A 17,428-nucleotide genomic window follows, 5' to 3' on the forward strand; every position below is an offset into this window, starting at 1 on the left:
AGAAACTGCATCAACTAACAGTCAAAATAACCAGCTAGCCTTATAATGACAGGATCAAATTACATATAACAATATTAACCTTAAATGTAAATGGGCTAAATGCCCCAATTAAAAGACACAGACTGGCAAATTGGATAAAGAGTCAAGACCCATCGGTGTGCTGTATTCAGGAGACCCATCTCATGTGCAAACACACACACAGGATCAAAATAAAGGGATGAAGGAAGAGCTACCAAGCAAATGGAAAGCCAAAAGAAAAGCAGGGTTTGCAATCCTAGTCTCTGATAAAACAGACTTTAAACCAACAAAGATCAGAAGAGACAAAGAAGGCCATTATATAATGGTAAAGGGATCAATGCAACAACAAGAACTAACTATCCTAAATATATATGCATCCAATACAGGAGTACCCAGATTCAGAAAGCAAGGGTTTAGAGACCTATGACGAGACTTAGACTCCCATACAATAATAGTGTGAGACTTTAACACCCCACTGTCAATATTAGACAGATCAATGAAACAGTAAATTAACAAGGGTATCCAGGACTTGAACTCAGCTCTGGACCAAGTAGACCTAACAGACATCTACAGAATTCTCCACCCCAAATCAATGGAATATGCATTTTTCTCAGCAACACATGACACTTATTCTAAAATTGATCACATAATTGGAAGTAAAGCACTCCTCAGCAAATGTAAAAGAGCACAAATCACAACAAACTGTCTCTCAGACCACAGTGCAATCAAACTAGAACTCAGGATTAAGAAACTCACTCAAAACCACACAACTACATGGAAACTGAACACCCTGCTCCTGAATGACTACTGGGTAAATAACAAAATGAAGGAAGAAATAAAGATGTTCTTTGAACCCAATGAGAATGAAACACAACGTACCAGAATCTCTGGGATACATTTAAAGCAGTGTGTAGAGGGAAAGTTATAGCACTAAATGCCCACAAGAGAAAGCAGGAAAGATCTAAAATTGACAACCTAACATCACAATTAAAAGAACCAGAGAAGCAAGAGCAAGCACACTCAAAAGCTAGCAGAAGGCAAGAAATAACTAAGATCAGAGCAGAACTGAAAGAGATAGAGACATAAAAAACCCTTCAAAAAATCAACGAATCCAGGAGCTGGTTTTTTGAAAAGATTAACAAAATAGATAGACTGCTAGCAAGACTAATAAAGAAGAGAGAAGAATCAAACAGATGCAATAAAAAATGATAAAGGGGATATCACTGCCGATCCCACAGAAATACAAACTACCATCAGAGAATACTATAAACACCTCTATGCAAATAAACTAGAAAATCTAGAGACGCGGATAAATTCCTGGACACATACACCCTCCCAAGACTAAAACAGGAAGAAGTCAACTCTCTGAATAGACCAATAACAAGTTGTGAAATGGAGCCAATAATTAATAGCCTACCAACCAAAAAACATCCAGGACCAGATGGATTCACAGCCAAATTCTACCAGAGGTACAAAGAGGAGCAGGTACCATTCCTTCTAAAACTATTCTGATTAATAGAAAAAGAGGGAATCCTCCCTAACTTATTTTATGAGGCCAGCATCATCGTGATACCAAAACCTGGCAGAGGCACAACAGAAAAAGAGAATTTTACGCCAATATCCCTGATGAACATAGATGTGAAAATCCTCAATAAAATACTGGCACACCAAATCCAGCAGCACATCAGAAAGCTTATCCACCACGATCAAGACGGCTAAATCCCTGGGATGCAAGGCTGGCTCAACAGATGCAAATCAATAAATGTAATCCATCACATACACAGAACCAGTGACAAAAACCACATGATTTCTCATGATTTCTCAATAGATGCAGAAAAGGCCTTCAACAAAATTCAACAGCACTTCAAGCTAAAAACTCTCAATAAACTAGGTATTGATGGAACATATCTCAAGATAATAAGAGCTATTTATGGCAAATCCACAGCCAAAATCATACCGGATGGGCAAAATCTGGAAGCACTCCCTTTGAAAACCAGCACAAGACAAGGATGCCCTCTCTCACCATGCCTATTCAACATAGTATTGGAAGTTCTGGCCAGGGCAATCAGGCAAGAGAAAGAAATAAAGGGTATTCAGTTTGGAAAAGAGGAACTCAAATTGTCTCTGTTTGCAGATGACATGACTGTATATTTAGAAAACCCCATCATCTCAGCCCAAAATTTCCTGAAGCTGATAAGCAGCTTCAGCAAAGTCTCAGGATCAAAATCAATGTGCAAAAATCACAAGCATTTCTACACACCAATAACAGACAAACAGCCAAATCATGAGTGAACTCCCATTCACAATTGCTACAAAGATAATAAAATACCTAGGAATCCAACTTACAAGGGATGTTAAGGACCTCTTCAAGGAGAACTACAAACCACTGTTCAAGGGAATAAAAGAGGACACAAACAAATGGAAGAACATTCCATGCTCATGGATGGGAAGAATCAATATTGTGAAAATGGCCATACTAGTAGCCCAAGGTAATTTGTAGATTCAATGCTATCCCCATCAAGTTGCCACTGACTTTCTTCACAGAATTGGAAAAAACTATTTTAAATTTCATGTGGAACCAAACAAGAGCCTGCATAGCCAAGACAAGCCTAAGCAAAAAGAACAAAGCTGGAGACATCATGCTACCTGACTTCAAACTATACTACAAGGCTACAGTAACTAAAACAGCATGGTACTGGTACCAAAACAGATATATAGACCAATGGAACAGAACAGAGCCCTCAGAAATCACACCACACATCTACCACCATCTAATCTTTGACAAACCTGACAAAAACAAGAAATGGGGAAAGGATTCCCTATTTAATAAATGATGTTGGGAAAACTAGCTAGCCATATGCAGAAAGCTAAAACTGAATCCCTTCCTTATACCTTATACAAAAATTAACTCAAGATGGATTAAAGACTTAAATGTAAGACCTAAAACCATAAAAACCCTAGAAGAAAACCTAGGAAATACCATTCAGGACATAGGCATGGGCAAAGACTTCATGACTAAAACACCAAAAGCATTGGTAACAAAAGCCAAAATAGACAAATGGGATCTAATTAAACTAAACAGCTTCTGCACAGCAAAAGAAACTATCTGCAGAGTGAACAGCCAACCTACAGATTGCGAGAAAATTTTTGCAATCTATCCATCTGACAAAGGGCTAATATCCAGAATGTACAAAGAACTTAAACAAATTGACAAGAAAAAAACAAACAACTCCATCAAAAAGTGGGCAAAGGATATGAACAGACACTTCTTAAAAGAAGACATTTATGCAGCCAACAGACATATGAAAAATGCTCATCACTGGTCATCAGAGAAATGCAAATCAAAACCACAGTGAGATACCATCTCACGCCAGTTAGAATGGCAATTATTAGAGTCAGGAAACAACAGATGCTGGAGAGGATGTGGAGAAATAGGATCACTTTTACACTGTTGGCAGGAGTGAAAATTAGTTCAACCATTGTGGAAGACAGTGTGGCGATTCCTCAAGGATCTAGAACTAGAAATACCATTTGACCCAGCAATCGTATTACTGGGTATATACCCAAAGGATTATAAATCATGCTACTACAAAGACACATGCACACGTATGTTTACTGTGGCACTATTCACAATAGCAAAGACTTGGAACCAACTCAAATGTCCATCAATCATAGACTGGATAAAGAAAATGTGGCACATATACACCATAGAATACTATGCAGCCATAGAAAAGGATGAGTTCACGTCCTTTGCAGGGACATGGATGAAGCTGGAAACTGTCATTATCAGCAAACTATCACAAGGAAGAAAACCAAACACCGGATGTTCTCGCTCATAGGTGGGAATTGAACAATGAGATTACTTAGACACAGGGTGGGGAACATCACACACCAGGGCCTGTTGGGGTGTTGGGGCTGGGGGAGGGATAGCATTAGGAGAAATACCTAATGTAAATGATGAGTTGATGGGTGCAGCAAACCAACATGGCACATGTATACCTATGTACCAAATCTGCACTTTGTACACCTGTACCTCAGAACTTAAAGTATAATAAAAAAAAAAAAAAACCTTCACCAGTTTTGTAAATAAAAATTGTATCTGAGTTAGTTTATTCATTCGCAGTTGTTATTCATTTGGTTTTCCTTTTTGTGAGTTGTCTGAATAAGATGGTTATGTGATTAAAATATGCACATTCCTATGAGAAGTATAAACTAGTAGATTAGCACCAAATATATTAATGTTCTTCTACAATACTTGTGGCCCAGTCAAATTTTCTTTCATAAATACAACCTAAATAAAGCAAAATATGAAGCAATGCTTACCCTTCTTTGGAGATTTTGAGGAATCTTCTGCTGACCTAACTTCTTCTTCTTCTTGTTCTTGTTCTTCTTCTTCTTTTACTTCTCTTTTGTCTTCATTTTCTTTCTCTCCTTTAGACTCCTTTCTTGATGTCATGACTAATTCCTCTAGATCTTTATTTTTTATAAGGGTATGATGAAGTTTCTCATATGCATCTTCAAACTTTTCCTCTGCCTGTTTGGCTCTCTTTTCAACCTCCCTGATATGAAAGAGAAACACAACAAAATAGAAAGGGTTGAAAAAGTATTTTTGACTTAGAAACTCATTTTCTAAAAAGGCAGTGAGATTAGATGAACGTGTCTGAAGGGTAGAAATAAGGGAAGCAACAGCATCAATGATTGATTGAGAACTGAGGCCCAGGAGCAACTCTGAATGCTAATGTCAGAGTAGAAATCATGCTGCTATTTAAGAATATATTTATCATTTCTTAATAAAATCTGATTTGGGGTATCTGGAATTCTCCATCAATGGCCAGGGAACTCCCTTTCAAGAGTTAATTTTGGCTTCTCTTAATTGATGTAATCCAACAAACTAAATTCAACAGAGTCCCTTCTTTTCTAAAACCAAATTTTTGTAATCAAAGAAACCAGCATGAGATGTGCTTCTTAGCTACTACAGCACATTATATGTCTACATGGCTACGCTCTTCTCCTGGCATCCCCAGCCATCTTAACTATATCGCCCTTTGTACTCTTTGATATATGTAACATTCTTTCCCAAGCACAATAGTTTCTCCTAGTTCCATCTATTTCCCTAAGTCATCTCTTAGAAACATATTGAATTGGATCACTCTAACACCCCCCTCCAACACACACAAATACTTTGACTTCCTCTATCTTTCCACTGTAGATAAGGATGGATAAGATGTTCCCACCAGGGCACTGTAGTTTACTGCCTCTAGCAGAACATGTGGAGATATGCATCCCCCTAGTAAGGATACAGAAAGCAGGAGAGCCAAAGGGAAGCCAAAAAGTATGAATTTCTCAGTCAAGCCTTCTGGCCAGCCCATTTTCATCCTCTTACCATTGTGTTGACTCATACTTACAGTAACTTCTCCTGCATATGTTCAATTACAGCCATTGCTTCAAGATATTTTTGGGCCAATGTACCTTGCTTAGCTGATTCTCTCTGACAGAGGAAATATGAGATATGAAAGAACTGATAGTCTCAACAATTGGTATTCTACTTTTTCAGGATGTTCTGGATCAAACCTTCCAGAATATTCTTTTTCTACTAACCATATCTATCTAATAGATGGTTAAGCACACCCTTAATACAAAAAAAAAATAGGGATTGTCTGTGGCCAGATAGCATAGAAGCTTCCAAATTATTCATGCTACAGGTGAATAAGAATTTGATTGGAATTGTAAAGAAGCAGCAGGGGAAACAGTAAAAACAAAAAGAAACAGAGAAATAAAAAAAGATTTAAAAAATAAGGAGAAGGGTCAACATGTTTCTTTATAAGTCAAGTTAAAGATCAAGGAAGCTAACTTGTATATCTGTCTTACTAATAATTTACTTCGCTAAGAATGTCACATTGCAAAATCCAATGAAGTCTTTAAATTCCTTAGGGAACTTCATAAATATCAGTTGAAGATGTAAATCTTACCAGGCAAAGAAAATATGGAAAAAAGATAACCTCTTTAATGTATTTTGACTCTATATAAGAGGAAGGTGAGAGAGAAAATTTAGAGGACAAAAACTATAAGTATATTTTTAATTGAATATTAACATTTTCCCAGAACAGTGTACTTTTAAAGTCTCATTCATCCATGTCTCCCAAGCAGAGTCAAATACAAGGTAAAGTCTACATTACAGACGGAAACAGAGAGAGAAGAGGGCGGACAGCCTGCCACAATCACAGCATGATCCAGTGGGCTAAAGCAAACCTGCATCTAAGCCTGTCATCCTCACTCACACATCCCATCATACCACTCTACCTTTTTCTTTTTTTTTTTTTTTTTTTTTTTTGAGACGGAGTCTCGCTCTGTCACCCAGGCTGGAGTGCTGTGGCCGGATCTCAGCTCACTGCAAGCTCCGTCTCCCGGGTTCCCGCCATTCTCCTGCCTCAGCCTCCCGAGTAGCCGGGACTACAGGCGCCCGCCACCTCGCCCGGCTAGTTTTTTTTTTGTATTTTTTAGTAGAGACGGGGTTTCACCATGTTAGCCAGGATGGTCTCGATCTCCTGACCTCGTGATCCGCCCGTCTCGGCCTCCCAAAGTGCTGGGATTACAGGCTTGAGCCACCGCGCCCGGCACACTCTACCTTTTTCTAAAAGAGAAAAGAACTTGTGTTAGTCTCTTCACTATTTATTTATTTATTTATTCTTTTTCTTTTTTAGAGATCTTGCTCTGTCACCCAGGTTACAGTGCAGTGGCATTATCATAGCTCACTGTAGCCTTGACCTCCTAGACTCAAGCAATCCTCCCACCTCAGCCTCCCAAGTGGCTGGGACTACAGGTGCATACCACCATGCACAGCCAATTTTTCATTTTTTTGGTAGAGATTGGGTCTTGCTATGTTATCCAGGCTGGTCTTGAACTCCTGGCCTCAAGTGATCCTCCTGCTTCAGCCTCCCAAGTTCTGAGATTATAGGCACTGGCCACCACACTTGGCCAACTTCTTCAGTTTTGTGCTAGATATTAGACTCTTCTTTTCTCTGTCACATATTTTTCTCTTTCTGTTTTGTTGCTTCTTTTGGGTAACTTGTTTGGAAAGTATACACTATCATTTTTCACCCTGAACCAAACGTATGTGATGTGGCTGTGCCTGCATGGCACACACTACTAACTTATTTGTTCTTCTAGAAGAAAGGGTTTCAGAGCAGAGGCTTCTAGAACTGGAATTCCACACATGGTTTACAGTCCTATGAAACAACTAAAACTATCGGTGGAATCAAGATAAACCAGGATTGTCTGCTACTACCTGTGTGCATTTGAGCCTTCTGACTCCCTCCTCATTCTGTCAATGGATATAAATTGAGTTACAATATGCTAGGAAAACATCCCTTTCTTCTGATACTGGCAAGTACAGATTGTTTTGTGGCCCATTTCAAGTCCTTCAATAGGAGAGTTTCCAACCGTGGTCTGAAATGACATTTTGGACATTCCCGTGGTCTGAAATGCTGGTTGTGGGGCTGCTAGCATCCTCTACGTGTGGCAGATGGCAATCCCCCATGCATCACCCATATACTGATGCAGGTGCCTCAAGGCTAATTACAGTTACTGCCACAGGCCTTCTTCTCAGGCTCCAAACCTTCCTCTGGCTTTTATGCTCTTTTACTCACTATATAACAGAGACAAACATGGACCACGCAGCTCTTGGAATCAATTGTATTGGACCCTCCTTGCTTGTGCCTATGTGCTGTAGCTTCCAGTTAGTCTCCGTCTGACATCAATTCTGCCTTTAGATTTTTTTAGCTTGGCCTTCCTGGGGTTTGACTCTACTAATGGGCTTTGGGTTGCATCTCTATGGCTTGGGAGTGCATCAGGGAAGATCTCACTCCAGATTCAGCTCCTTGGATTCAATTCTGGACTCCTAGTTGGACTGGGTGCTCCTATCAGCTTTGGACATATTTTCTGGAGCCACCAATTTCAATTGCCCTTCCCTGATGTTGTTATAAAATGGGTAAATCAATCACTGCTCTTAATACCTGTGCCTGGGATACAAGGTATTGTGGAAGGAAAACACAGACATCTAAGGGCCTCCTTCATCCAAAATGACAGAGTTAAAGGCAGAAAGTCTAATCTTGTGTTGAAAATACTGCTGGGGCTGGGGCAGTGGCTCACACCTGTAACAGCACTTTGGGAGGCTGAGGCAGGTGGATCAACTGAGGTCAGGAGTTTGAGACCAGCCTGACCAACATAGTGAAATCTCGTCTCTACTAAAAATACAAAATTAGCCAGGCATGGTGGCACATGCCTGTAATCCCAGCTACTTGGGAGGCTGAGGCAGGAGAATTGCTTGAACCCGGGAGGTGGAGGTTGTAGTGAGCCGAGATTGCACCATTGCACTCCAGCCTGGGCAATAAGAGCGAAACTCTGTCTCAAAAAAAAAAAAAAAAAAAAAAGGAAGAAAGAAAGAGAGAAAGAGAAAAAGAAAGAAAGAAAAAGAAAATACTGTTGATTTTCAGCAATATTTTCTGGCCCCCACTCACCCTTCCAAAAGAGTTTATAGGTGATCCAGCAAAATCCCCTATCTTTCTCATATACTTCAACTCTTTACAGACAGCCAGGACCCATAGCTTTAAGATGAGCCTGAGATTATTTCTAATGTATTGCTTGTTAGGGCAGGAGACTCATGGGCAACCCTATTCACACTGACAAGCACTTGTAGTTAGGGTCCACTGTAGCTCTCGGCATTTTTGGTAGATGCTTAGGAGAGTTTGTTGAATATAGTCATCCCATATCTCCATCAGTCAGCTGAAATGTTATAGAATTCAAGCTGCTTGCCCTACAAGAACAATGTTGGAACGATTCGGATTAAAAGAGGGCTACAGAGTTGCTGTGTAATAAGTTTTCAGAGCTGATTATACTGGGCCGCACCTAAAGGCAGAGTGCCCTTCCTCCAAGTAAGGCAGGGTCAAAGTTAACGCTGCTTAATGGGATCATTGGGTTCACCAGCGAAATCAAGCACACTGTCAAACTGGGTAGTTGTGCTTGTATATGGCCTGGCAGGTATTTTTTTTTTTTTTTTTGGTAAGTGGATGCCCACTTTGAGTATAATCCCCACAAAGTCCTATCTCCCGGATAACTAAGTAGTTTGAAATAATGGATTGTCCAGACCTCTGTTATGGTGCTAAGTTGCCAGGTAACCACATGAAGGGGGCCTGATTGCTCAGGTCAAGCAAGTAACCTGCCCAATCTGATGATGACTTACCACCACTCTTCTTAAGATATCACTTATATCACAACTGCTAGAAAATCCCCCACTGTAATCATTTACAGGAGAGAACACTAGGAGTAACTGGAATTCTCCATGCTCAGGTCCCTAGCTTCCTAGTTGTCTGGAGCTACTTCTCACTAGAAACCCAGGACTCAATTATCTCTTGGAGCTTTGCTGTTGTCCAGCTGAGCTCCCAGGGACATGGTAAGTTATACCTGTAGACCATGAGGCTTCTGCTTCCCTAACTCTTCCTTTGTTTTTTCTTTCCTTCCCCAGTGTCAATCAAATGTACTGCCCATATAAGCCAGGGGGGCTGCTTGGTTCCCTATTTTAAGATGGTCTAGAGGAAAAGGATAAAAGCGCCTCACTTGTCCGGGTGCGGTGGCTCACACCTGTAATCCCAGCACTTTGGGAGACCGAGGCGGGTGGATCACAAGGTCAGGAGTTCAAGACCAGCCTAGCCAATACAGTGAAACCCCGTCTCTACTAAAAATACAAAAATTAGCTGGGCGTGGTGATGCGCGCCTGTAATCCCAGCTACTCAGGAGCCTGAGGCAGAAGAATCACTTGAACCCAGCAGGCAAAGGTTTCAGTGAGCAAGATCGCACCACTGCACTCCAGCCTGGGCAACAGAGCAAGACTCCATCTAGAAAAAAAAAAAAGCCCCTCACTCAAGCTCTAGCTCATTTAACTCTCAGCCAATCAGTAACAAAAGACCCAAGAAGATTAATTAACAAACTCCTATTTTAGAGGGCTAGAGACTTCCCTGGAGCCCCGCATGCACAGTTAGACTTCAATGCCAACCCACAGTTACCCCCTCCTCACTTTAATCTAAAAATCACACCCAGGGATGGAGATTTAAAATGCTAACGCTACATATGATGTATGAAGAAGCACAGTGAACCACTGTGTGAGTGTCAGAAAAACCCTCCTATACATGCCCTGATATAACCCTTCCCCACAGAAAAACCCTACAAAACTAAACCACACACTACCCTTGGGGAACAGCCCAATCCTTCTCCTTTCTTGTCACTGGCTCTCTTGTACAGAAGCTAAATAAACTTGCTCTTTGCTACTATACCTAGTAGTCTTTATACTGGGAGATTGCAAGAAAAGAACCCATGGTGCCGGTAACACTGAGAGTTGTATTTTTAGACCAGGAAGACAGAGTACAGCTGCCCAATAGGTCTGGTGGCTTGGACTTGTATCCCTACTAAATGGTTATTTTTGTTCTTAGGACCAGAGGCGAGTGTCTGTTAAAATGGATAAAGGAAAAACAAAAAATAATAATAATAATAATAAAGGAAAACCTTACAGTGAAAGTTTGGAAACCTTAACCTTTCCACAGGGAGCCCCAGCCCCAGCAGCTTTGTGAATGGAAAGAACACAGAGCTTTGGCCCTGCCTGCCCCACAGGTCCTGCAGTGCAGTCTGAATCAAGACACGCCTTCCCCAGCTCCACCCCATGGGCCAAATCTCTAATATCCTAAGCTAGTTCAAAGAAACTCTATTCTCTGAGAATCAACATCCCCAAATATCAATCAACCTCATCCCCTGCTAGAATAGCACAATTAGGCCTCTTCTGTTTGAGCGCCTAGTGATTGAAGCCACTTTTGCAAAATTATGATGGTAAGATAAATCTGACAGGGCTGACTCCATCTTGCTTGAGTCTCACAGACTCGCTGACTTGGCTCATTCCAGGGCGGGGGCAAAGTTTAAATGATAATAGCTCTTCCCCAAAACTAAACTACCCTTGTAAAACTAATGAAAGACCATCAAGTTCGGAGTATGAGAGGGACCTGAATTCAGCCATTATTCCAGAGGTCACAAGATTTGCGACTTCCCCAATTACGCCTGTAAATAACATCATTATTGTAGAACATAAGGTTGGCATTTTGAGATGTCTTTTCAAGTTTCTGACAGCAGGATGGTGCCACTGTGACTCATAACTCAAGTAGTCCTGTGGCCCCCACCCAGAAATGGACTCAGTGCATGAGGACCATTTTCCATACCCCATGATCGCATCCCCAACCAGTAAGCAACAGCCACACCCTAGCCTCCTGCCTACCAAACTATCTTGGAAAAAGCCTACCCTTTGAGCCTTCAAGAAGATTGATCTGAGTAGTTAACTCCATCTCCTACATGGTGTGGCCAGCTTCGTGTCAACTAAACTCTTTCTTTACTGCAATGCTGTTTTCCCAGATAATTGATTGTGTCTGTGCAATGGGCAGGAAGGACCCACTGGGAAGTCACATGATGCCTTTCTACTTGTGCAGTACTCCAGCCACCATTCCACAGGAAGAACGTGATTCTTCTTGGCTTCCAGGAACTTGCAAGTACTTGTACATCTGGATGTGGCATTTCAGTCCTCTCTCCAGATTTTTTGGTTAATCAGAACCTAGACAGTTTGGTTTTTAGTGATCTATAGTAGCAGCAGCAAATTTTCAAAAGCTTAGAGATGACCTTACTGGTCCATGTTCTCTTTACCTGGGCTATCTATATGGCACTGCCAGTATCACACAGAATGGCAGTACCTGGGAGCAATGGACCTCGCACTATCAAAGACATGTGATGCTCCTCAGTTTTTTCCCAGGCTGCACGCTCCTAGTTTCCTGACTGCTTCCTGCCTGGCTTCAGGGCCTAGCCTGGACGGCATACCAGAGTTCTAACTTTAGGAAAGCCAAGTCTGAGGCAGGAGGGCTTGTAGCTGGGACTGGTGGAGGTTAGCAGATAAAAAGCTGCTATCCGTTGTCTTTGTCTCCCTTTTTAAAAAATCTCGGCCGGGTGTGGTGGCTCACACCTGTAATCCCAGCACTTTGGGAGGCCAAAGCAGGAGGATCACAAGGTCAGGAGTTCAAGACCAGCCTGACCAACATAATGAAACCCCGTTGCTACTAAAAATACAAAAACTTAGCCAGGCATGGTGGTGGGCACCTGTTATCCCAGCTACGCAGGAGGCTGAGGCAGGAGAATTGCTTGAACTTGGGAGGCAGAGGTTGCAGTGAGCTGAGATCGCACCATTGCACTCCAGCCCGGGTGACAGTGCGAGACTCTATCTCAAAAAAGAAAAAGAAAAAAAAAAAATCTCATGACATTGTATTCCATTCCCAGTGCTCCCTCTTACATATTTGCCTCACAGTCTTAGTGACCAACATAGTGATGTATTATTTTTAAAACTTGTTCAAAGTTCTCTGATGTCTCCCAAGGCACCACTTTGGGAGAATGTGCTGAGGGAAATTAAAATATATTGCCCCCAAAATATATTTATTTGACGTATTTTGAAATAGCCACTGCCTGGCCAGGAAACAAAAGTGGCCTTGCAAAGCTGTCTTTTGTGGGAAAAATTTGCATCTGTAGAGAATTTCCATTAAAGCAGTCACCACCCCTTCCCCTTTCTATGCCTTTCCAGGACCCAGGAGAGAGTGAGAGTCTGATGCCTTTCGAAATCTAAAAATAAACATTATTATCTCTTCTCTCTGAGGGAGGCTTCATCTACATAACAAGGCCACCTTTGCCAGCCAAGCTTCTTCCTTTTCACTCTCTCTCTCAACCAGTCTTGTCACTAACCTGATTCACCAAGGTAACCTGTTTCTAGCCATACTCAGTCTGTATTCTTTACTGTGGCCCCAGGATGGTATATGAGCTTCCATAACTCACTGGGAAACTGGATCTTCATTCTGAAGGGTCTCGTGTATACATGTTAAACAAATTTATATGCCTTTTCTCCTATTAATCAATTTGCCTCACACCAGTGATTTTTCAGCAAACCTTTAGGGGGCCAAGAGCCTATGGCTCACACACCCCTCATAATGAAATGGTTCTTAACTTTAGCATGGAGAAATTTGACAAAATCTATTGATCCTCCAATCCAAGAAAATGTACAATGTCAACATACACTCAAAATGTTACCACCACCTCAGGGAATTAGTGGGATAAAGCCCATCCATAAACTCCTAAAGTCACAGTGCTCTGTAGAGAGTGAGATACTGATCAATGGCTGACTGAAATCTACCATGGTCCTACAACCAAACTTCTGTGGAGACAGTTTAAACCTGCTTTCTTGCTGAGTTTCCACAGCTACTGTCTCTAAGTTTCCAGTTTCCCGACAATTATTGTTCTTAGGAGTATGTGCTTATTATCACAGCTCTCAACAAAGTCTACTAAATGAATGTTTAAAAATCAGTCAAATACTGACCAAGAGATTGTTAAACTAAGGAAAGAGATGAAATACTGATGTTAAAATGGGGTTTAGGCCGGGTGCAATGGCTCACGTCTGTAATCCCAGCACTTTGGGAGGCTGAGGTGGGTGGATCACCTGATGAATTCGGGAGTTCGAGACCAGCCTGTCCAACATGGTGAAACCCCATCCCTACTAAAAATACAAAAATTAGCTGGGCATGGTGGCAGGCACCTGTAATCCCAGCTACTCCGCAGACTGAGACAGGAGAATCTCTTGAACCCGGGAGGCAGAGCAAAACTCTGTCTCAAAAAAAAGAGGTTTAAAGATGAGAATGAGAAGCTTTTGTAAAGTTAAGGTGAAAATATGAGTTTTCCAGGAATTATGTTGGAAGAAAAATATCTGTAAAATACATAACTTAGGAACCCCTGGTCCCCTTGGAGTAGCTAAAAGTGATGTTAGCACCATATCATGTTTGTGCAATGTTAAATAGTGTTGAATTCCCTAGTTGGGTTTCAGATACATACCCAGGAAGACAACACATCTGTTTCAAATAGAGGTTTGGAATGAACATTTTCATCTTCTCCAATGAATCGAATTAGTTTTTCCTCCTCTGTAGATGTTGAAGGTTGCTAGAACACAGAAACCCGCGGACCTGTTAGCAAGCTGGTGGGTAACACAGTGGCACACCAGCAAGTTTCCTGGCACCATGTTGGAAGCTTACATTTTTCATTTGCTTTAATCATACAACAAGCATTTTTGAAGACTTTCACATAGCAAACGCTGTGAAAAACTGGTGGGATGGGGAGTGTGGACAACGGGATATAACTATGGGAAAAACAAAGAGGATTTCTTCCAGCTTCCAGGAACTGACAGTACTGTAGGAGAGATATATAATAAAATGAATAATTATGGTATAACATGATTACTGTTAGCATAAAAGTGTGTTCCAAAGGTTGTGCGCACCCAGAAAAGGGTCATGCATTCTTCCTAGGTACTTCAGGAATTATTAACAGAGAAAATGATATTTAAAGGCTGAACGGGTGCTGTAAAATAGAGGAAAGGGGCTGAACTAAGTCTACAGGTAGCAGTAGTAGTAGTAGTAGTAGTAGTAGTAGTAGTAGTAGTAGTAGCAGCAGCAATGGTTTTGTCAACAGAAAAGGGGTCTTATCCCAGACCCCAAGAGCAGGTTCTTTGATCTCACACAGGATAAAATTCAGGGTGACTCACAGAGTATAGTAAAGCAAAAGCAGTTTATTAGAAATTACTCTATTACAGAGGAGGGTATCCTCAGAAAGCAAGAGGAGAAATGCCCTTACATAAATATAATGCTTGCTTATATAGGAGATTAAGGCTAGGAATAGTGTACTTTATTATAAAGCCTGGTGATCAGCTTGTGACAGGCTATTAGTATTGTTATTCTCTAATGTAACTGTTGATTTCAGCAATAATTTATGAGTGTACTATCAGAGACGTATGAACCAGAAAAACTCCATCTTAAAGAGCAGCTGGGTACCATGAGGCTAAAACCTACTGGGCTGCCTCCCCAGATGGTTCTAAGTCATAGGATGAGATAAAAGGTCAGCACAAAATACAGGTCATAAAGACCTTGCTGATAAAACAGGTTGCAGTAAAGAAGCGGGCCAAAACCCACCAAAACCACAATGGCCACGAGAGTGACCTCTGGTCATCCTCACTGCTATACTCCTATCAGCGCCATGACAGTTTACAAATGCCATGACAATGTCAGGAAGTTACCCTATATGGTCTAAAAAGGGGAGGCATGAATAATCCACCCCTTGTTCAGGATATCATCAAGAAAATGGGCAACCAGCAGCCCTTAAGTCTACTCTGTCTGTGGAGTAGCTGTTCTTTTATTCCTTTACTTTCTTAATAAACTTGCTTTCACTTTGGACTGCAAACTTGCCCTGAATTCTTTCTTGTGCAAGATCCAAGAACCCTCTCCTGGGTCTGAATCGTGACCCCTTTCCTGTAACAGTACCATTATCTTTAAAGTGAAACGCATTTTTAAACTGAGAATGCCTTTTTCCATTAACTCGTTTCCTCAACCATAAACATCTTGTGATTAAGAGTGTCCAATTTCCTGGGAAATTAACCCAGTAGGTTTTGCTTTATCTGGACTTTATTCAAGATGGAGTCATTCTAGTTAAGACACCTCTGACAATTTCCATTTATTCTGTGCCTTCTATATACCAAACACTTTACCAGAAAGAAAACAGAAAATGACGATTGAAATAGGCTTGGGTGTTACATAATATTTTTGTTCTGTTGTCCTGCCTGTGCAGTGAGTAGAAGACCTAGTTCAGAGCCTGGAGTCATGCCAACACTTAAACTATATACAGAGAAGAAACACATCAGAGAAGTAAATTAAGACATTGTAGAGAGTATTAGGCAATCATGAGTTTTAGAAGCCAAAGACAGTAGTAGTCAATCTAAGAATTAGCAAGGGCTCTTGTGCCAGACTTAACTGGGTTTGAATATTGGTTTTGCCACTTACAGCTATATGATTTTGGGTAAGTCAGTCAACCTCTCTGAGCTTCAGTTTTCTTCTCTGTAAAATGGGGGCAATAATATATACTTGAAGTTGTGTTGCATAGATAAGAGATAATATGTGCAAAGTATATCACTCATGATAGGCCCTCAATGTTTGGTAATCCTTGTATTATTATTATTATTACAAACGTCCCAGGAAGGGCTTTTATTACTACAAATGCCCCTGCAGGGGTTGAGACAGGGTAAAGGGAGGAGAGGTCTGGTGATGGGCCTGGGAGGAGGGCAAAAGGCAGCTCAGAATGGGAGCTGAAGAAGTGGAAATATGGAGTTTCAAAGTGTTATCTGAAAAATGTGGCAATGAAGGGCTAAAAAAATAGCACCAGAATGAGAGGTAGGTTGTGTAGTTAATGGTAATATAGGTATAAATGAGGCTAATGGAAAATGGCTGGATTTAGAAGGGAAAAGGAACATCCCTTCCTCTGAAAATAAAGTGACAAAGATAAATATTTCTGCAGGTTTGGCTAAATCTATATGAGAAAAAGAAGGAAACCGAAGAGTTCACTCCAGACCACCTACTTCTATTCTCCACTGTGTGTGTCTCTCTCTCTATATATATAATTTCCCCCACTATATATATATATATTATATATACATAAAGGGTCCAGGCATGGTGGCTCATATCTGTAATACCAGCACTTTAGGAGGCCGAGGTAAGACGATCACTTGAGACCAGGAGTTCAAGACCAGCCTGGGCAACATAGCAAGATCCATCTCTATTTTAAAAATTTTAAAAATTAGCTAGGCATGGTGGTGCATGACTGTAGTCCTAGCTACTCAAGAGGCTGAAGTAGGAGGATCATTTGAGCCCCAGAGTTCGAGGTTACAGAGAGCTATGATGACACCACAGCACTCCAACCTGGGTGACAGAGCAAGACTCTGTCTCTAAAACATATATATGTATGTATGTATATAGGAGGAAAAACAAATACCAAATAATCTTACTTCTTCTGCTTTCTCTTTATTTTCCTCCTGAAGTTTCCTATCCTCCTTACTTTCTTCTTCATCCTCTTGAAGAGACTCATCTATTTCAGGCTCAATGAATTCTTTTACAGCCTCCTGTGAGATGAAACAGTATGATGATTAAAGGATGTATATAAATATGAGCAATTATTTGTTCAAAAATATTTAATGAGCACTAATCCTGCAACTGGGTACTGTGCTAGTGACAAGGATACAAAGGTTGATAAAAATAGTCCCTGTCCTTAAGAAACTTATAATTTCATGGACAAGAATATACAATGAATGCATATAGTCACATAGTAGGAGCACCTGATTTAGACAAGGTAGGGGACTGGGTAAAAGAGGGAGTTGGTCAGGAAGGTTTCCTGAAGGAGATAATGTTTGAGTTTTTTCTTGAAGGATGGGGAAAGAAAAGAAGGAGCTCTGGGCAGAGGATGTTGTATGTACATGATTGGT

At 40.9% G+C, this 17,428-nt stretch overlaps 1 protein-coding gene across 3 annotated transcripts in view; it reads right to left on the reverse strand.

Annotated features, from left to right (window-relative positions):
• Positions 1 to 17,428, reverse strand: part of AXDND1 (axonemal dynein light chain domain containing 1) — a 196,129-nt gene that overhangs the window by 16,911 nt on the left and 161,790 nt on the right. For all 3 annotated transcript variants that reach the window (XM_050766158.1, XM_050766151.1, XM_050766150.1), the window contains 4 exons: positions 16,955 to 17,068; positions 13,966 to 14,070; positions 5,424 to 5,506; positions 4,342 to 4,577 (listed from right to left, as the gene is read on the reverse strand). In XM_050766158.1, the coding sequence (XP_050622115.1) occupies positions 4,342 to 4,577; positions 5,424 to 5,506; positions 13,966 to 14,070; positions 16,955 to 17,068 (538 nt within the window). The remainder of the gene's footprint in view (positions 1 to 4,341; positions 4,578 to 5,423; positions 5,507 to 13,965; positions 14,071 to 16,954; positions 17,069 to 17,428) is intronic.

Source organism: Macaca thibetana, chromosome 1 (assembly GCF_024542745.1).
Source record: "Macaca thibetana thibetana isolate TM-01 chromosome 1, ASM2454274v1, whole genome shotgun sequence".
NCBI lineage: Eukaryota > Metazoa > Chordata > Mammalia > Primates > Cercopithecidae > Macaca > Macaca thibetana.